The 22314-nt window shown below is 33.7% G+C and overlaps 2 protein-coding genes across 2 annotated transcripts in view; both read left to right on the forward strand.

Annotated features, from left to right (window-relative positions):
* Positions 1–2683, forward strand: part of LOC142336424 (uncharacterized) — a 51892-nt gene extending 49209 nt beyond the window's left edge. Inside the window, exon 13 of the mRNA XM_075385257.1 lies at positions 2093–2683. Within this exon, the coding sequence (XP_075241372.1) occupies positions 2093–2319 (227 nt within the window). The 3' untranslated portion in view covers positions 2320–2683. The remainder of the gene's footprint in view (positions 1–2092) is intronic.
* Positions 2684–6423: 3740 nt separating this feature from the next.
* Positions 6424–20368, forward strand: LOC142347104 (uncharacterized). Its single transcript, XM_075398911.1, has 4 exons — positions 6424–6713; positions 11917–12100; positions 13188–13457; positions 19924–20368. Exons 1-4 carry the CDS (start codon positions 6498–6500, stop codon positions 20193–20195), a joined length of 942 nt encoding a protein of 313 aa, XP_075255026.1. The 5' UTR covers positions 6424–6497; the 3' UTR covers positions 20196–20368.
* Positions 20369–22314: the final 1946 nt, after the last annotated feature.

Consider the following 22314-nt stretch of genomic DNA (forward strand, 5'->3'; position numbering starts at 1 on the left):
TTAATGAGAATAAGAGATACGAGAACAAAATGTATAATAAAAACTAGCCAAACTCAAATATATATATATATATATATATATATATATATATTTGAAAACAATTAGTGTCAAAGTCGTAGAAAGCATTACGTTTGAACTGAAACAACTCAACCAATTAAAAATCCCTATTGGCAAAGTATGAGACCTGTCTAAAAAGAGATTGAATGATAAGAACAAAAATTGCAACAAATAATCTTAGGACTCAAGAATTCAATAATAACGAGAACCAATAATGTCAAAATCATTAACACCACTGGCCATGATTTCGAACCATTAATTAGGCCGATTTAGGCATCATTAGCAAACAGTAAGACTCGCCTGTAACGATACTAAGTGATACGACAGAAGAAATAAAAATGAAAACGGGCAAAAACGCATTTCGTGCCCGATAATGAACTCAAGCAATTGCAAATAGGCGCAATGCTTTGAGCAGAATGAGAGAAGAATGAAATTTGCTGAAGTTAAAAGATTTCCAGCAAAAATTTTGAACAAGCTGCGAACTGAAGTAAAGCAAAACAAATTTTTGTTGGAGAAAGTTTAAAAAATATCATGAAAAGTCCTGACACAATTCAAAAAATTTTAAGGCAGTGATTTGAAAGGGAAAAACACGTACAAAAATCCAATAAAAACTTACAAAGTTAGCAAAAACCAAGATCAATTTTCCTCATGTGATAAAAATCACATCCGAGAAATAGGATTTTTGTTCAAACACTTTTTTTTCACTCAAGTTTGAAATTTGAGTGACAATAGTGCACGTCGCAAAGCCACTGGCTTTTTCGCTCCACTTTATGTTTCGGCGTTACTAAAATCACTTCCAATTTGACTTCAAAAACCACAAAAAGGTGAGAACAGATCTTAAATAAAGGATCACCGGAAGAATTCAGAAAACGACTGGCAGTCTCATCTCCGGAAAGAACTGGCTTTCCAAATATCTAATATATTTTTTGCAGAGCGCATTAATACAGAGAAAACAACAGACTCAACTCAAACAACTGAAGAAAGTTTTGGCAAAACAGATTAATATAAGAAGTTAGAAAAAGTTTTTTTTTCATTTAGTACAAGTACACATACAAACGAAAAAAGAATGTTTGATACCAACGAAACAGCAATTAGTTGTCAGTTGGTATCTAAGCACTACTTAAGTAATAGGTTTTTTTGAGTGGGCTTCTTTAAACATACAAACGAAAAACAAATTAATGAAACGAAACAGTAATCACTTGATATCTAAACACTCCCTAAGTAATGGGCTTCTTTGTTTCATGCAAATAAAACTAGTAGTGTAACCGCAAAATATCAGCCAGGCCTTAATGAGCCCCGAAAATCTCTATTTTTGACAAAAAAGAGGAAAAATTAGAAGTGAAAGCAAAATTGTTTTAATTCTCTCAATTTTTTGTCAAATTACAACTTTGTAGCTAAAGATAGTTGTATCTTTTATAGAAAACAGAGTCTACAGACATGGGGATTTAAATGATTTACCAATAAATTCAAAGAAACGATACAACGTGCCAGAAATCGGAAAAATAGACTGAAAATAAGCAAAATAGTTGAAAGACCTTCAAATTAGCGTTAAATTCCTGTTATTTACAAAAAAGTGTCAGAGAAATATCAAAACTGACTGAATTTTTTTAAAACTTTTGTCTACAATAACCTGTCAGACAACATAAAAAACCTAAAACCAAATAAGAGCTTCAAAAAAACGTGAACAAAAAAATTTACTCGCTTAGCGAATATTTTTCACACCCACAATTTTCACTCTCTTACAAAAGAAGGTGTGAACAAAATAAGAACTCTCTGACTTTTCTCTGCTCTTTGAATTTGATCCCTGAATTTTTTTTCAAACCATAGCGCCTCTTCGAGTCGTAAAAAAATAGAGCCCAATACAAATAAGAATCTTTGAATTGTAAAAAACATAGCCGTAAAAATCACCAGAAATAAAAAAAATATCTATTTTCACTTGAGTCTATTCATTAAAACAACTTGAAAAAAAACTAGAAGTTAATGAATTATTTCCTTTAATCAAAATGGTAAAAATTGCTTGTTGTGTGTTGTTTAGTATCGGAGTCATGCGAGTGCATTTTGATTGAGAAACAGTTTTTTTTGCGACACTTCAACGAGAAATGCAAGCAGAAGATGCAGTCTAGGGTGGATCTGTACATTGAGAAGGGTGAGATTGTGGAGAGACTGGCTGAACAGCAACAGTGGACTCATAACAGAACAAACATCATCTCGAATACACTCAACACACTACATGAGAAGAACAAGTTCAAAACACTCTACTAACACAACACAACACAACAAAACATAACCCAACTATACTTATACTCAAAAACATAACCACCCAATTTGTGAAACTTCATTCTAATCTTTTTGGGTAAAATATTATCTCAATCGAAATCAACAATTCCCAATCACTTGTCATGCAATCTGGTTCCATCGCATTGTTATGACATTTTTCATTTTTTCTTATCAGCCTTGTGTATCTCGGTGTCGAGAAAATAGCCAACAAACAAATTATGTGAATTTTGTGCAGAGGAACTTCGGAATATACAATGATTGTCTTTAACTTGAGCCGCATTTTGAAAAGACAGTGCTAACTTTTGTCAGTAATTGGGACTGAATTTGAATTCAACTTTCTAACATTGCATATCTATTGTCTCCAAGACCGGTTATTCTTCTTATAATTGTACGCGAGGCATCGTAAAAACCACCTAGAAAAAGGGGAGGAGATTTGCAAGATATTTGTAACACAAACCGTACGAAGAAATAACATATTTGGATAACAAAATTGAAACTCAGCAAAGAATTTTCTTGACACACGCTGTTGTTTTTAGTTGAGAATTTATTACTGGACTGAATCTTTTCAACAATTTCGCCATCCCTTTGGTACCTATCAGAGAATCGCCCCCGTTCACCCACTTGACGACGACACTAATACCTGGCCTACAGTTTAGATAGCCTATAATTAGATTAAGTGGGACTGCAGACCGCAGTTCACGGCCTTTCCTCTCATATGCTGTGGAATGTACTCCAGAATTGCGGATCGGTTATTGCGGCCTATCCGCGACGCACGCCCACCTACCCGACAGCTGGAAGTTCTGTTCGCTTTATCAATATCTACCGTCATTTTTTTAGCCGGCTATTATGGCGCTCCTGTTTTTTTGCAATCCAAAGGATTTGGACTGAGTTGATGATCTGTTTACACATATTTTATTATAACAGAAGACTTATTTGATTTATTCACGCTGGAGTAATGAAAATAACGCCAAAAAATCGCGTAGTCATAAAGCGTAACAATTTTAAAACTGTTTTCAAAGATGAGTAAGCAATTGATCTTTATTGATAAATTTTCGGTTTTTGAAATAATTTTCACATACGGCAATTCGACTTCTAGTTTCAGATTTTTCGCAAAACTACTAGAGTCGATACAAGTATTCTAATGTTGTTTTGGTGAATTTTCCGAAATCCTGCATTGGCAGCTAATGGTTTTCTATTTCCAACAGTTAATAGCTAATGGTTTTCTATTTCCAACAGTTAATAGCTGATGGTTTTTTACCTTTCACCATGTGTTTTTCATAAACTATTAACAAGTTTTTGAGTTTTTTTCCACAATTCTTGCTGTTCTGTCGTCCTTGAAATAACTCTCACCATTGAGGGGTCCCATTCGGGTTTTCAATAAGGCAAAAATGAAATTATTTATTGTATTCAGTTTATTCGTAATTTTTTCGGACTTTCTCTTTTTTTTCACGGAAAAAAATGGTTTTTTAGTGTGTCAATTTTTGTTCTGTTTGCTGTCTCGTTGCTTAGTCTCTGTAATAACGCATTTCATTAGCCCTCTATTGCATCAGAATTTCATTTCATTTTCGTGATCCATTTTGTTACTTAGTTTTTTTCTGCAGCAAATGGTTTTTATGCTTAGAGACCATTTGATTCCCAAAAACTGCCGCAAAACTTTTGAAATTTTTTTATTAGTGTTTTTGTCACTCCAATCTTTATTGTAACCAATAATGCAATTTTTGGATTTTCATCTTTAAACAATATTATGTGTTTACAGATTTTAGTATATAACGTGTATTAACGAGTTTGACGTCAAAAAATGGAAAAAATTCAAATCTTTGGATTTCAGTTCCTTGGATGTCCAGGACTTGTCTTTCTTATGATTTTTACTTCGGAAAACCAATGTTTCTTTCGCTTTGGCTTAGTTCACAGTTTGTTCAACATTCTGCCTGATTTTTTGTTGACTCCTCTAGTCTGGATTACTTCTCTCATCATACTCAAAGTGATTTTAAATAGCAAAAGACTTTTAATTCCACGAAAATAGAGAAGGACAACACAGACCCAAAAAGAACAGTTTTAGATGCCCGTATTTGATATTTGATCTAATTAGTCTTAGTAACCAGATACTGAAGAAGTAATGCGGTCATCACGACACAGGTGTAGTCTAGCTACGGAAATAGCAAAATGGGTTTATGGGAATCAACGGCGGCTATTACAATTCCGCTATCTGCTATGAAAAACGCAACCAAAAAGATCATTTCAACAAAATTTCTATGCTATAGGTGCAGCAATAACTAAAATTTGCTTAAAGTGCGCTTTTTATATTCACTTTTATAAGATTACATTTTTTTTCAAATTTTACCACCCAATAGATGCAGTTTGTTACCAGATCTTTTCAATGACAAAACATACGATTCATATTGTTTTCAGAAAATGGAAAAGGTAGACAATTTTTAAAAATTGAAGCTGTTTTGGCCACCCATTTAGCTTTTTAGTTTTTACAGACACTTGAAGTAAACGTTTTTGTCAACAAAATTGTTACCTGTAAGCCGATTGATGGGTATAGTTGTTTTCCATGTTATTACAACTTTGTTCCATTAATAAGCTCAAATGAAAAATTGTTATCGTGGTGGATAACAAACATGTTATATAGAATTGTTGCTTTGCACTGTTTTTTGCATTTTTTAAAAAATTTTTACTAAATTTATGATCTTAAAGTCACTTTATCTAATTTTCCTGACTGATATTTGAAAATCCACTTGACTAACTGTCCTGCACAGTATCCTCTTGTAAACTCTTCTAGTTTTTTCAGAGAAAGAACATACTCAATCAAAAGCCTCTTTAAACATTGTCGGAGTCTCTGCCCTATGTATATGAGGCGCATAGGACGGATTTAGCTTTCAGTGGACTGACTTGTTGAGTTGTTGATGTTTGATGATTTTCTGATCCAACGGCAGTGGTTGTCGTTGTATCTGATTGTTTGCTCCAACAACGTTTTTTCCTTTATCTGACAAGTACAAACGCAGTTGGTCCATTCAAGCGATAGAGCGTCGGATGGTTGTCAAAGATTTATCTGTGCTAAGTTTTTCTTCAGCTTCGTGTGGTATCGAATGTTTTTGTGAGTTTTTCCATTCTTTTCCATTTTTTTGTTTTCATGAACATAACGGTCAGGGTGATTCATCAATATAACGATGTTTCTATACCCAAATCTCTAGCTAAATGCACACAAGAGTGGTAAATGCAAGACTTTGAAAGAAATTATTGATAAGCATTAATAGTCTGTGTAGTGCCTTAATTGCGGAATTGACAAAAGGCTCGCCAAAGAATGCAAAAATTGAGATTGACAAAAAAACAACCAAAGGTAAATTATATTAGCTGACACTGATCTCATTTTTTGTTGAACTTAATTTCTGTTAACTGCGGTTTTTTGCAAAGAAGATGCAACCAGCAATATTCAGCGATATTTGAATCTATCGACTAAAACTACTACAATTGAATACCAAATTAGTTATGTCACAACAGTTATTTCAGTCGAATTATTTCAATACAATCCAAAAAACAAAATGTTTGGCTTAATGAACAAACAAAGGAGACTGCGGGAAATTCGCATGCAGCTGAGAGATTATTGGGCAATTAATTGGGCAATGTTTTGAGGACAATGTTACAGAAAAAAACAAAAAGTTTCCGAAAACTGTTAAAGAATAAAATTTGACTTTGTTATGAAGATCTTAAAAGTGGTCAAAATAATTGGGAAGCTTGAATTTTTTAAGCTCTTGGTATCTTTGACAAAAACAGCTGGATTAGGAAGCCTATCGCTTCATCGATTAAGTTTTTTCAGGCTCTTTTCGGCTCTAAGTGATGATAAACTTATCTAACTTATCAGTTTTGACGCACAGGTGCGTTTAGCTCGACTGTTTTTCTCTTGGAAACTTTGATTATGTCTTTAAAAGGAATAGATTTTATGCCATGTAAAAATGAATAAAATTTTAACAGATTTCCGCTGCAACATCTGATAACAAATGAATTATTAAAAAGGGGTCAGCAGACTCTTTGCATCAAAGCTCTTTTTTATTCCCATCATAGGTATGCAATAAAACTCAAACTATTAGATCAACAAGAACAGTTTATTTGGCTCTTCACAATTTGGATGTTCGGAAGTACGGCTCCGTTTTTGCTTTGAAACAATGACGAGTTTAAAACTGTTAGTTATCATCAGTTACATAACACTACAAAAATTGCGTCATTGTCAGTCTCAATTGGTGAATTTGACAGAGTTCTTCGTCGAGTGTCCCTGTTTGACTGCGTCAGGCAATGAACTCAAAACAGTGAAATCACCCTCAGTAGAATCATGCTATGTTGCTTGCATGGCTACCAGCTCCTGTTCTCTCTTTTCTTCTTGCGTGAGTATGAAATTGATGTGCAATGTGCAATGGAACCCCCTAATCCCCTCGTCGTCTCTTCCTGGGCCGAGGCTTTGTCAAAAATGTAGGAAATGCGACAAAAAAAATTGAGAGTAAAAAGCAAACGCATTCAATTTTAGTGGTGAATGCGGTGAATTTAGCACTCTTTCTCTAAAAAATTCAAATTTTTAGCGACGAACATTTTCACAGAATCCACCAAAAACCTTTAAAAAAATGAAACTGCAAGCAGCACCAAGACTGTTTCTTCTTCCTGAGGGTAAATGCTTCATCCAATGCAGCAATTGTCACCGTCTCACCTATCCACTTATTTCGGATTTAAATTATCTTAATTTTTGTACAAAACAAGGGGGCTCGATATTGAGCGTTTGCATATAACAATCCGACCCCGCAAAGAAAGAAAATTTCAAAAAAGCACAAAGTCTTCGAAAAAATTCAATTAACTGATAATTTGTCTTAAGTGCAAACCGATGAATACATTAATTACTGTCGTATTAGAAAGTCGATGATACATGGTATTTAAAAAAAATACGAGACAAGACAAGCAACAAAAACAACAAAACATCAATTTCCATCTAATTCAAAAACTTTTTCATTTTCAAATCAGTAACCAAGTCAAAATACATCAGTTAAAACCTCAACAAATTTCCTTAATAACATTCGGTAACAATTCAAGAAGAACAAGAACAAAAGAGGCAAAGTCAACCATCAGCTGTCAACTCCAAAAAATAGATAGATTTTAAAAGAGCATTCGTTAGAGCTGCGAGAAAATGAATAAAGTAATGTCACCAAGGAACCCAAAGATACTTGTCATATATGAGAATAGGAGACAAATTTAACATCGAAATCAGGGAACAGAAAAACTCTTTATTGCGACCAAAAATCAATATCTATTTTTTACAAACGCCTTGTAGATAAGCCGAAATGGAAACAGATATTACCAGACAAAAGTCTAATTAGTATCAATTAAAACATCAACTAACATTAATAATTGGCATAAAAAACAGAATTGTTTGTTGCTTGAAAAAATTTGGAATCGGTTCTGACTGAAATTAAGAGACACGTAGCCAGAAAAAGGAAAAAAAATTCGATATAACATTTTTTTCAAAAGAACTTCAGAGGAAAAAACCATTAGCTCTCAACTGAAAATACTAGATGACCCTTTTTATACGTCAATATATGGCGCCATTGAGATCTCCTATTATGCAAAAGTGTCATAGGACTACAATAGAAAGCTTAGAAAGTGACAGATACACCTAAAAATCGAATGGTCGGTTAAAATTTGGGAGAAAATAGTGTCGAAGTAATTGAAACCATGTGCTATTCATTAAAGCTACTAGAAATGATTAACTGCTCTCATCAGCAAGGCTAATGGAAACTATCTTTAGTGTTGTGGTATGATACGAAAACAAAAAAAAGGACACAAAAAGGAACACATAAATCAATCAAATCACAAACATTTTTGAATATTCAAAATAACGCACCCACAACACCACTAATAATAAAAAACTAATAAAAACTATTTCACTAGAAGTAAGCTGTGTTTACATTTGGGACTACGCTGCAAATTTTCAGAAATAATACTAAAAAATCACCGAAATTCAAAATTTTTATGACTTTATTAAACCAAACCATATCAAAAATCTTTAAAAACACAACTTTTTAATTTAAATAAATCATAAAAAAAACTTTTAATTTGGTGGGAGGTTGATTGTACCCCAAATAAGTGGAGATTAAGTCTTGAGACAACAAATTAAGAACTAGTACAGGCAAAGATTTAAATTCCACAAACAATGTTGCAAAAACACATTGTTGCAGCGTCTAAAACCGTAAGCTATCAGTTGAACAGGTTAAAAAAAGACGTAATTGAGCTATAATTGGCTTAATTGATGTATTTTCAAACAACTGTGAGTCATCGTTTTGATTGGACTATGCGGAAACACAATGAAAAAGGACCACAACAAAGTATCAATTTTTTTTCAATTCTGAAACCACATAGCGTCATTGCCATAAAACCATCAAGAAAGCAACAACAAGTTTTTCTCTGCAAAGGTTGATGAGAGATGTCATTAATCAGACTAAGATACTGGTTGTCTAGAAGAAAAACCAAGCGACAGAGATCAAAAGATCGATCAAAGTTTCATAACATAAAATTTCAAAGTCATTAATACCATCAGCAATCAACTGAAATCACAAAATAGGTTTTTATGCCTCCAAAAGTAGCCAGGGAGATTTGTCGTTATCCAGAATGTGTCATACACCAAAAAAAAAAACAGGCGAAACAAAATAAACTCAATTATATTTATCAAAAAATTGGTTTCGAAGTCGTCAAAATCATACGCTATTCTCTAAAGATTCTACTTGTACACTTGCGTTTTCTTTTAAACGTTATGTGACCTGTGATCAAAATGATTATCGGACAAAGCAACAAAAACAGCGTCCGAATTGGGCAAATACTCAAATGTCAAAACAAATTATTTAGAACCCGTGGTTTTGAACCCAATAATTAGCACTGAAGCCAATAATTAAAAAGATTAATCTCTAGACAGGATTTAATTCCAATCAAAAGAAGGATGATGCAATTTTTATTAACAGATGTTAAGCAGCATGTTGAAAGACGTTCGAAATAGGTGCAAATACTCAAAAGTAAACTGAGATTTTCTTAGAACAAACATTTTCAAATACATATAAGAGCCATTAGACGCCAACTGAAAGCACTATATAGGTTCAACTTTCAAAATAGTGAAGACAACTGAAACTTTAATTTTTGAAATTCAATCATGAGACTGCAAAAAGGACAACGAGTAGGTGCAAAACACAAGATTTCCATTCGAATTCGAATTTAGGAACAAAACATTGTTGAAGGCATAGAAACCATGAAATTATAATGTAAGATCATGGCACTTTTTTCTCAAAAAACCAAAATGCGTTTCCGTTGAGTTTTGATTGGAAACAGTTCTGGTTTGTAAAAAACACGCAAAAAAACAAAAAATTGCAAAATTAGTTTTCAAAAAAGACAACCTCACTGGAATCATAATGTTTTTTGATTGTCAAAAATCACGAAGAGTCCAAATCTAGCCTGGATAATGCAACATTTTCAATTGAAACAGTCATTTTTTTAATTGGTAACCAAAATGGATACTTTGGCAACAAAATGCCAATATATCAATATTGAAAGATTCATTTTGCAAAATGATTGTTTTAAGTTAGGAAAAAATGCAAAAGAAACGGAACAAGAAAAAGTCTTTTTTGAGTTCTTTCAAAGTTCTGTCATCAATTTGATATCTCTAGCTCCGGCAATTTTGAAAAAAATGGCCGAAGTTTTTTTGGGTCCATTTCTGATCAGAGAGGCTAATTTTTGACAAGAATCACCATTTTTAAGCTAAATTTGTCTGCTCAAAAGGGCCAACAACCCTCTTCTGGGTCTAGAGGCGAAACTAGTAGCACTAATGATAACAAGAATAACTAATTTTGGCAAATTTAACGAAAAAATGAGCAGAAATTACCTAAAATGTGAACATAAACATCCAATACCATTCCAATATTCACAAATATTTGAACCTCGATAACTGCCTATTAAAAAACTAAATTCAAATATAACCTTTAATTCTTTATTCAACGCTGTACGGGCTTTCTAATACTAGTCAAAATTCTCTACGGTGAATATATCGATCGACCAAAATTGGCTGAACAAAAAACCATTTGAGTATATAGTACCTCCCTCCATTAAAGTGGGTTAGAACAAAAAAAATTTCTGGATAATTTTTTCGAGTGATAAAAAGAAGCGGTTATTAAGTTTTTTAATGTAATCTTAATAGCAGTGATTCCAAATTTCATATTTATTCACCGCAAATCCGACCAAAAAATTGATGTGTGTTTCTATAAGAATTCTGGTGGATTTGGCGATGAAATGTGTAAGAAAAACGGTGACGAAAATTACGTCAATAACCGCATTTCGTACAAAACATCAAAAACCTGACTGGAACTCTTACAATTCTAGCGCCTCATCCTTAACAAAAGTCTCTGAGTACAAAAACGTTTGAAAAGGTTTCAATCATGGTACAGACAGCAGCTTGTAAAAAATTTCACTTATCCTTAGATGGCATAAATTTGTAGGGGCATGAAAAAATTCTCTCTATTTTGTCTTGCATAAAAACCAGGTTTAAATTTAAGTTGTTTAAGACTGGCCAGTAAAAAATTTAAAGACAAAGTCTTGCACTAAGCAGAAACATTTGAGCGTTTATTTTGTTTAATTTTTTGGTAAAACTTTGCAATTAAATTTAAAGGTTGCGAACATTTTGATTTGAAACACTGTGACAATTTATTTTTCCAGAAAACTTTGGACCTGCTTTTGATATAATGTTTTGTTCGAATTTTTTGTCTTTTAACAGAGAGAGAAAGTTCAGTTTGCGTCTGATAAGGTTTTTCATGATTTGCTTTCGTTTCTTACTGAATCTTGTTCCTATAGTTTCTTGTGGAACACCATAATACTCCTGTCGTCTAAATCAAGTGCTACGCGTGTCTCTGTTGGGCTTGCCAATTTGAATTATTTCTATTGACCTCTAGGTCAACACTCGAAAAACAGATGATGGAAACGAAAAAAAAATGTTAACAAGAATGGATGCAACAAAACTCCTGGTTTCTTGCTGTTCATTCGACAAATGGTTGAAAGCGAGAGTACGGCCGCTCTCGATTATTTTCCCAGCTATTTACCTAACAATTAATGTTTGCGTTGACTATGATTTAAATGTTTTACTGATGGATATGTGCAGTTAGTTTTCCGAACAACAAATGAATGGTCTAGGAGATTGGCGATAAGCATCGTCGCAACTCCTATTCTTTTTTTCTATCCGATTCAATCAAATGCCAAAAAGCTTTTTTGTGGAATTGGCCTACGAATGAGCTTTGATTCCACAAAAAGCGGGGTTCACGTTGAAGAAGGATATTCCAAGGCCGACCAATTACAAATTACTGAGGAAACTTGCACACTTTATAAACTTATTAGAGTCTACCGCATGCAATTATAGAAGAGACGATGATTTTGCGTAATCTATGACTAACTTCTTGACGATATATGAGTATTTGCTAATTGACTAAGATCTTCATATAAAATATTGAGTTCAAAACGAACCTCTTCTTGAAAGTTAATCGAAACTGCTGCTTGAGATAATTATGCTTTTTTAAGGACATGACGAAAGTGTGTAGCATGTGGAATAATGAAAACTCAGGTCTATCGTGGTTTCTTACGTCGTTCCAACAATGCAACAGAGTTGAGCCTGTAACTTCCAAAAGACGCTGGTACGTGCCCACTGCAGCGCCCTCTCGCAGTGTACAGACATGCAAGGACCTGAAGGAAGCGAATCCTGCAGGTTATTACGCAATAACACCTTTTAAATTACCCGCGCTGAGAATTTCTTCGAGTTCAAACATAAGCGATCGTCGGTGTTCGTCGGTTTTACTTCGCCAAAACCGATCAAAGCCCTTGCATTTTTTTCGTCGTTTAGATCTGTTTTTGTCGGTATTTAAACAAAAGAATAGTCGGTTTTGCCGGTCTAAAAATCTTTCAAAATGGACAATCCTTGTCAAGTCTCGAACCTACGCCCCCTAGATTACTTGCCACATTCTTCTCCGCTGCACCACCTCTCTCTTACTTTTACTGTAATTATTTTGTATTTAAATCAAATTGAGACTGACGATACCGACTAAAAACGACGACGATGATCGACACTTCTTACATCAAATACCGACAATACCTACAAAAACGACGATAATCGTCAGTTCCTACATAAAAAACCGACGAAATCAACAAAAATTGACAAAAAACGACGCTTCTTGCGTCAATTTTGTCGCATTTTCTCAACACGGGTAATATTAATTCTATCCAATCTATCCGATTTTCGGAGCTGAGTCTGATGATCGTTTTCTACGCAAACTAACGTTGGAGATTATAATGGTAGAATTAACGTTGAAGATTACTATAGTTGATTGCTTAAAAAATGAGCGGCATTAACGCGACAGTTACTTGACATCACAATTTTCTAAAATGCGAAGTGCGTACTTGAGTTAATTCGTAAAAATAGAGGACGAAAAATTACAAATTACATCGACAGACTAATCAATTGAGAAAATTCTTTTAAAGTCTTCATCATGGTCTTTTTAAAGATTGGTCTTTTTCTTAAACACGAACGAGGCAAAGTCCGGATCATGAACTTTTTCGGTCTGCTGAGTCTTTTCATAACTTGAGTGAGCCAGGTCTGTATTATATCGTGTTTTGGTCTGGACGGGTCTTTTCATAAGGGTTTTTGATCGAGCACATGAACGCATCGAAACTTTGAACGAGTCAGTCTGGATCATAGGTGATTTTGGTCGACAGGGTATTTTCATATGCAAAAATGGTCTGCATGGGTATTTTGATAAGTCGCTGTGAACGAGGACCTCAAGCTGGGTTTCTTTTAGCCGCTGACGGATACTACTTGGCTAAACTGCGCGGCATTAAATTTGAAGTCTTCTGTGTGATGTCCGAGGCTGGTGATGCTTTGACATACATTGATGTGGACGCGTGGACCGAATTCAACTCGGGGCCAACTCAGCAAGCCAGGATGATATTCGAGAAAGTGCGTTTGATTGCGGATAATTGCATAATGGTTCTCGATTCAAATGATTACCGCTTCGCCAATCAAATTGTATCTGCAGGCTCTACAAGTGATGAGGACGTTCAGACAAACGGTACCATTCTTAATACTTACAATTGTGGCTTTAGCTTGGATTATATTTTTAACTCAGATGTGGTGGGGATTTTATTCGTTTGATCTTAATGACCACAAGAGAGCTAAACCGATATTATTTAAGCGATCTTAATTAAGTGCTACAATAACTCTTCCTATATGCTCACTATGTATTTTTCTAATTGCCAAACCTATGTGCGATTTGCTAAGAATAAAATGATTAGATACGAAGATTAATTATGAAACAGATTGAATTGATGGAGCACAACTTGGGGTATTTCCTACGTTAAAAATGTGGTGGGGTAACAAATATTAATCAAGTAATAAAACCCATCCTACTGCAGGATGTGAATATTACTCTAAGTTTAAGTTGCTAGGAAATCAGCAGACTTACAATTGCTGCACTGTATTCCCGCTTAGTGGAGCGGTAGAATATTCGCTCTTAGAGCAGAGAAAGATTGAAAAATTTGAGTTGAAAGTGACGGCTTAAATCGCGCTGGTTGAGTTGTGGTACTGATTTCCTTCTCTAGGTTCGTACGTGTTAAACTCTAGGTTCGTACGAGTCAATACGAACATTAATCACGAGGCTTATGACTAGCTCCGAATTAATTGATAGGTCAGTCGTGGAGCCGACTTATATTCTTTATTAGTCAAAAATTTGTTTAAAATTGGCCTCTGTGAAGAGCAACCTGGATAGCTTTAGTATCCTTCACTTAGTATGCATATTAATAGCGGCAGTGAATCAACCGCCATAGCCTAGTCATTAGTGCATTAAATAATGCAGAGCAGCATTGGCTAAGAACAATGTATCTTTTTGCTCAACCCAATTCTCGCAGCGTAGCTCACTTTCAGTATTCCCGTCAGTTAAGACTAAGTCTAATTTGTTCACAAAGTCGACGGGTAAATGATTATAATGATTCTGTAGTATCGGTAATTGCGGCAGCAATTATCCAATTAGCGATACTACAATACTAACAAACAGGGGTGACAAACAATATAACTTAACGGCAAAGGGAGGGTGTTGGTGACTAATGTCCAGTGCTGTAAATGAGCTCTGGAGTGTGCTTTTTCATGGTTTTACAATCCTTACTGTCAAAACTTTTAAACAAGACTCATGCCAATCGAAACCAGTTGAGCCGTATAGTTGAAGGGTCGATTTTTTAAAACGTGATTGACCCATATTCGGCTTGTAAATATTGGGCTATGGTCAGCTCAAATGGCTCTCATAAGCAATGCGTGATCCACAATTGTTTGATTCAAATCAGTTATGGATTTCGAACAATGACTTATATAATCTTATATAGTAGAAATACAGCCCAGTTTTATATAATGGCAATAGTCCTTTTATATGGTCGCGCTAATTGAAATTTATTCCTGTTTAAAAAAGTCATACAATTGCAATCAAACTAACTTCTCAAATTAGAACAGTCGCTGTGAAATTGGCCGGGTGCTTCAGCTATTTAATTATATGAGTTTTTAATTGATTGTGCCAATAAGTCAAACGCCAAATATATGAAATTGATTTATTATAAAAATGTCTGATGCCAGTCAAAGAAAATTATTTAATGTTTACTCTTTATATATGGATTTTCGGTTTGAGTATGAGATTTAATTTTTCTTGATTTTGCAAATACGTTCATCAAAAACTATACCAGCCGTAGTCATTGGCCATTTCAAATCTTATAAGATCTTATAAGATTCTTATATTGCCTTACAAGTTAATGCATTAATCTTGTAAGATAATATGAGAGACTTACAAGATTTACTCTGAACTTCTAAGATCTAATAAGAATAGTAAAAATTTGTAAGGCCTTATACTATTCTTATAAGATATGTCTCAATCTTGTAAGGCTTCCTAGGAATAGTGGAAATCGGTACTAGCTTATAAATATCTTATAAGACACATATTATTCTTAAAGATTAAAACATTTAAGATTAAACAAGATTAAAGCTGATCTTTGAAGATCTTTTTGGAATCTTATAAGAGCTACATTAATCTCGTAAGATTTAACCAATCTTGTAAGTATCTTCTAACTTATTTGATGACATTGCTTGTAGCTTACAAGATGTGGATCACTAGAAGCAGACAATTGCCAAAGGCATGCCAAAAAATACATAAATGTTCTCCTTTAAAGAACTTATATGACATCGCATTATCATTAAGATTATTATAAGAAATGCTCTACAGTTGTAAGATCTTATGAGATGTCTTTTTTATAGGACACTAAGAATCTGATATATGCAAAAATCTATAGAAAAAATGTATCATCTGTGACTTATTTCCCATTCAATTGATATTTTGCGCCTCTGTCAAACAGAAAATATCAATTAAAAATAGATGGCATTTGTTTAGATAGGAACACGGCTCCATTCCTTCACTTTTGAAATTATCTGACCTCTTTTATAATTTTTTTTAATGGATATTCAAAAAAACCCAAAAACTGGTGGGTGTTTTCAGAATGAGTAAATCAATCGTTACAAATGGGTGCAGGGGAAAAGAACTATACACTCAAATGGGTTTTTTTTGTTCAGTCAATTTTGGCCGATCGATATGTTCATAGTAGAGAGTTGAGACTTGTATCATTAGAAAGCTTGTCCATCGTAGAATATGGAATTAAAAAGATTTTTTTAATTTTCGTTCTCTACAGGGAGTTATTGAGGTTTAAACTTTCGAGAAAATAGAGTGAATTCCGTTGATTTTATGCGCCTTTTTTCTGAATTTTGGACTAAATTTTTGCCAATTTTGCTAAAAATTAATAAAATTTTTCAAGAAAATGTTTTTGATTTTATTTTTAAAGTCAAAATATATTGTCGGCTACTTTTATTGTGTTTTTTTGTTAAAAATTCCGGCTAAATATTTCATAAAATTCAGACTTTATCATCAAAAACAGCACGAATTAAGTTTCTTTAGTCCACTCTGATTAATTTTGCAGGAAGTGCACATCCAAACACCACTAACACAGTCTTTTTAGACTGAAAAGGGGCTAATTCTACTTCAACTTCCGTTGAGAGCGATCTGTAATGAAAACCTTGCCTTTTTTTGCTATATTTATTCGTTGATTATCAAAAACGCAGCATTCATTTTTGACTTTTTAACTAACAAAAAATTTATATCCATGACATTCGAAAATTTAAATACTCTGTAAATGTACAGTAAGCACTAGCAAGACTAGTTTTGTAACAATCTTGGACTGTTACAATCCAAAAATAATTCGGATTGTCATCAATCGGTTTTTTATATAAAAATTTCAATCTTTTTTTTATTAATTAAAAAGCAGAACATTTCAAATCAAAGCTCACTAGTCTCAATAGTGATAGGTCATATTGGCTTCCTAATTAGCTCCAAATTAATTTATCTAGTTGATTGCTTGAAAGCTTTTGGTTGTTTTGAATTGGAAAATGTTTGACTTTTAAACAAAAAACGGCTTATTGAACTTTGCCTCCATTTTTCTCTTAATTTAGTCAACTTGTAGCTTAGTGTCAGCAATCAAAGAGTGCTCCTTCTTTCTACTGAATTCGAAATTGGTATCTATTGGGAATTTACATTTCAAGTTATGGTGTGCTGGCTTTGATATTACTAGATTTCACATTGTTTTTTAAATTTTTAGGTATTTGCCCATTTTTCATGTTTTCTAGTTTTTTTTCAAGTTATCACGTTATTGGCAGTTCATATATCACATCATTTGCGTTCAAAATAACGCACAATTGATAATTTTTAAATCTTTAAAGATATAGATTGTGGTTCTTTACCGCTTTGACGATAATTTCTCGAAGAGTTTTAATGAATTTTCTAATTTTGTCTTTAACGGTCGTTTTTACTTTCTTTTTAGTCGTGTTTAATTTCCTGTACAATGATACGGTTTCATTGGCTTTTCATGGATGAGTAGATGAGCAGATTTTCTGATAAAAGTAGATAGCTGATGGCTTTCATGACTTTGAAAATAATTGTTTTCCAAAATGAAAAAAAAAAACACTTTAACTTCGCATTTTTGTTCCTTTTTTTTCTGTTTGTTACCTGGTCTCGTTAATTAAAGGTTAAAGATGGCATTATTTTTGTCAAGTGTAGGTGTCAAAAGTGATTGATGTCGCAAAATCTAATGTTTTTAAAGAATTCGTTATTACTTCTTCACACGGGTTACTGGCTTCGACACGGGTTTTTTTTAACAAAAAAAAGTAAATTAATTTTTGATTTTTGTCATATTTGATGTTGTTTTTTGTGGACGTGAGACATGTTCTGGATAGTTGCAGGTCTCAATGGCTTCCTTTGGAAGAATAAATCATCCAATTCATTTTTTTCATTTTGTAATTAATGGCTTTCATGTCTTTGGAAATAAACTTCGAAAAAAACAAGTGTTATAAAATCTTGCCTTTTATTTTTTTGATCTTATTGTTACCCAGTTTCCTTATTGAGAGGCCATACAATACATTTCAAGGTAAAGTGTCAAAAGGGATTGGTGTCACAATATCCAATGTTTTTAAAGAATTCGTGATGACTTTACTGGCTTCCACACAGATTTTTTACAAAAAAAAGTAAATGAATTTTTGATTTGTGTCATATTTGACGTTCTTTTTGTCGACGTAAGACATAATCTGGATAATTTTAGGTCTCAAGGGCTTCTTTTGGAAAAATGGACGAACCTATTTAAATTTTTAATTTTGTAATTAATGGCTTTCATGTCTTTGGAAATATATTTTTTCAAAAAAAAATAAGTATTAAATAATTTTGCATTTTTTTCTTTTTTGTGTAATTGTTACCTAGTTTCTTTAAAGAGCAGTCAGATAGTACATTATCGATGTTCAACGAAGGTGCAGTCGAACATATTTGGGGGCCAAAGTAAGGCTATACGGCTTCGAAAGCATTTTCTGGCCAGTTTTAATTGATATTTTGTTTGTTGTCTATTTGTTGTTCTTTTTGTAACTTAAAAAAAATGAATACCGACAGTTCTTATTTCCCTTCTATAGAAGCATTGGTAACTTAAAACCTATGGGATATTTCAGTTGATTCCTAATGGTTTTCATTTCTTTGAAAATAATTGTATTTTTAAAAAAAAATTCAGCGAAATTTCTAATTTAAAGTTTCTGTTCTTTTTTGTCTAATTGTTACCAAGCCTTATTATGAACTGGTGTATAACAATGTTTTTGGTGAATTACGATTTATTTTGTTTAGTTTCAGTTTTATCGGACTTTATTTTGAATTTGTTATTAAGTTTTGTTTTTTAAAACGGACATAAATTTTTTGATGTATTTAATGTTTGTTGTTGTTGTTGTTGTTTGATTTTGCCGTTCGTCTTCGCTCGCTTTCTTAGTATCGTCATATCTCATCAATCTAAAGCATCATTTTTTACTCCACTGAGTTATTTGCTTTGGAGGTTATCTTTTAGTTCATACGCCAGTTTTTTTGAAAAATACTTGAATTTTTGTGTTTTTCCATCTGTTCCTCATTTGGTAGACAGTCATGCCAACATTGTGGATGATAGGGGTCGGAACATTATGTGCAATCGCACATTACCGAGCCTCCTTGTTGCTTTCAGAAATCAAACAGGCTCTAAAAGGACACCATTGATCACTATGGATCGATTTCAGGTGTTTTTGTTTCGTAGGGTAGAATGAATACCTAAGAAGTCCATTCAAAAAATCCAAAAGCGATGCTGAGAAAAAGGAAAACGATTAGCAATTCCCAATACTGATACGGCTGTTTTAATTTTAAAGATTTTGTGATTTAGCTGACTAAAAATACAGTTTTCTCAAATTTCAATGAACCAATAATGCAAATTTTCAAATGTTTCCGTTCGTAGTTTTTTTTACTTGTTTTGCTCTCATTTTTCTTTATTCTTGAAAAATTCAATTTCCAATCTCAGTAAACAGCAAATGTTCATCGGCTTAGCGGCAATTTAACTATAACTAAAATTAGTAGAGTGGATGTTAAAATTTTTGTGTGTCCGTCTCTTTCCAGCAATTCTTTTTAAATTTTCTTTTCTTTTCTACAATACTCAAACGAGTGTTATAGATCTTTCGATAGTATTTACATTTGAAATAGCTCGATAAAAAGTGTGGCCCAGACCGTGCAATTAATGTCTGAAAGGTACCCCCAGACAATAACTGTCAAATCAAAATCATATTTCGACCACTTCAGCCCGGGTAGCCTTACATATAGCACTAGAATTTTCGCACTTGAAAAAATGCGAAAAAAGCCGAATAATTTCCGCTCTTTCGTTGGAGAGATTGTATAGAAAGCAATTTTCAAGCAAAATTATCGTAACTGACTAGAATTCTATTTTTTCTTATCTTGCAAAACACCACTTTGGACAGAATTCCAAGCTCCTGTATAGAGTTACTGCTCTCAATTTCTTTTCGCTTCAAAGGAAATGTGAACAAACATTTATCGTTGAGCGACGTTTTTTTTTGTTGGGAAAAAAAGTATCCCGGAAGTCCTTCCCTGAATGCGACTGCTTTGAGTGCTATTTCAGGCCTGCTTAGAGGCAAAGGATGTCTTTCGCTTCCTTCGAAACGATTGTTGGATCTCTCAGGAACCCCATTCTCTTTTCAGTCCAACTTTTTTCACATATACTTTGTGTATAATGGGCCAGCAATGAACAGCACCTCGGTGCAGATGACAAGACAGCGTCTCTACACTGAAGGAATCCCACCCGGCAATGGGTGCTCTAGGGGTTCTATTTATCTGATGGAAAATGGCTTCAAAAGAGAAGTGAGCTTTTACCCACTGCAATTGTACAGATAGTTAGAAATATAAACACAAGCGCGTCAGAGATTAGACGAACTCTTGTGATTGTATAATTCGTTATAAAAAGTTGAACTGAAAGAAGAAACACTATTCTCATTAAAATGGAGTCAAAACTTTTGTCTAGTCAACTTTGTAGAAGTATATGAATAAAATTTTAAATTTTAATTGTGCTTAATTTTTGAAAAAAAGAGCCGATTACAGTAAATGTGACAACTGTAGTGCGTATCAATAACAGGTAATTAAAATGATACATGTCAAACGCATCTTTTGCTTACCACCATCAATTTTTTTAGCCCAGAAACAAAGAAGATTGGAATTGCAGAGCGATCAAAGCTTTTATAACTATTTGGGCCGCAAATAGCTGCCAAGGGGGGGGGGGGGTGAAACCATATAAGAGTTCAGTAAAATATTCTTCTTAAATTAGTACCTTTCTCTCACATTCTCAGAGCCAACTTTGAATCCATTTCTACAGTAACCCAGCCAGTTGTCCTTGTCTCCCGACAACTGATGCCTGACAAAACTTTGACAGCACATCTATATCAACAAGATACGATGGAAAAACTACCACCCCCCCCCCCCCCCCGACTTTCATGTTTTTCTGGAGAAATTACTACCCACTTACACCGATATGTGGCGTGATAGCCGAGAGGTAGGGTGTGTGATTCACACGCTAATGATTGAGAGTTCAATCCCCTGCCTCCGTGAAGCTGTCTGTGTGAGGATGAGCTCTTACTTAACCATAGCGTCAGGTTGACCATAGCCTGACTGACCAATGTTGGCTGCAACGATGGTACCACGTGATAGTTTCAGAAGCAAAAAAAAGTGGCCATAGTCTCCAAAAAAGAGCAATGCTGCTCATAAAAAGAATAGTCTGAAATGTGGGGAATAATAAGAAAAAGGGCAGCTGAGAACAGGCTACTGTAGGCCTTATGCTGTTCCGCTGCGAATACGCAGGAACCAAAAATTAATTGTATTGTTGTCTCTCGGTATTCTCCCAAAAAATGCCTGCAGCTGTAGCCTTTTCTGACATCAATGCCATTGCCTCGAGTGTGTGACTCCTCAAATTCATCTTCCCGGTTTGACCACCATAATTAAATCTTGGCAACCATATCACAGCCATATATGGTGAGCAGGAGCCATACTTGGCAACCAAATACCTGACCATACGAAATTTGAGGCTGAGGCTGAAAAGGTGTGAAATAAGTGCTTCTGACATATTTTGGTGATGAAAACTATCTGTTGAAATTTTGAAAAGAATTGAAGTTCATGGTTTCTTGGTAGTCAATATATATATATATATATATATATATATATTTATATATATATATATATATATATATATATATATATATATATATATATATATACATGTATATATATATGGATTACTTCTGTTTGAGGGCTACTTCATTTAAAATCCTCTCGCAACTTATCTGATGCAGATCATAGCTGCTCACACTTACATAAAAATTTTGCCTGAGAAAGTTCTCAAAAATCCTCTCAAAAATGCTGAGAAGATGCATACATACAAAACATGATACATATTGCAATGTTAGATGCCAAGAGCACCATTATGATGTTTGCTTGGACATCAATTGACGGAAAATATTGGTAAGACAATCAGGGACTGTTAGTTATGGCATATAGACATGTAGCACATTTTATCATGGTTTTCAGTCCTATGACATCCCGGGTTGACCAAAAATTTTAATCATAGAACTTTCATATTATGGACCATTGACTTCATAATTCAAAAATGTTTTACAAGATTGGTAAAAATTATGATAACTTTGCCATAAATGAAAGTTCTATGACTAAAACTTTTTCATAAATGGAAGTTTTATGACTACAACTTTTCCATAATATAGAAGTTCTATGGTTACTACTCCTCCATAACAACAAAAAGGAGGCATTTAAAGAGTCTTGGTTTTTTCGCGAGTCCTCATGAGCTTCTTAAACTACAAGGGAAAACAGTTTTGACTGTTTTTCTTGCAGAATAAGCAAAAATGGAGGCGCTCTTTTTCCAAGACATGATAAATATATATATATATATATATATATATATATATATATATATATATATATATATATAGCTAAAATCTAAAATCCCGATAGG

The sequence above is a fragment of the Convolutriloba macropyga genome, chromosome 1, assembly GCF_964194025.1.
Source record: "Convolutriloba macropyga chromosome 1, txConMacr16.3, whole genome shotgun sequence".
Lineage (NCBI taxonomy): Eukaryota > Metazoa > Xenacoelomorpha > Acoela > Convolutidae > Convolutriloba > Convolutriloba macropyga.

Coding starts and splice junctions, on each gene's coding strand:
- LOC142347104 (XM_075398911.1), top strand. CDS start 6,498: ATGACGAGTTTAAAACTGTTAGTTATCATCAGTTACATAACACTACAA. Junction 12,101..13,187: donor GAAGGAAGCGAATCCTGCAG/GTTATTACGCAA, acceptor GGTTTCTTTTAG/CCGCTGACGGATACTACTTG. Junction 13,458..19,923: donor TGAGGACGTTCAGACAAACG/GTACCATTCTTA, acceptor GTGCTATTTCAG/GCCTGCTTAGAGGCAAAGGA.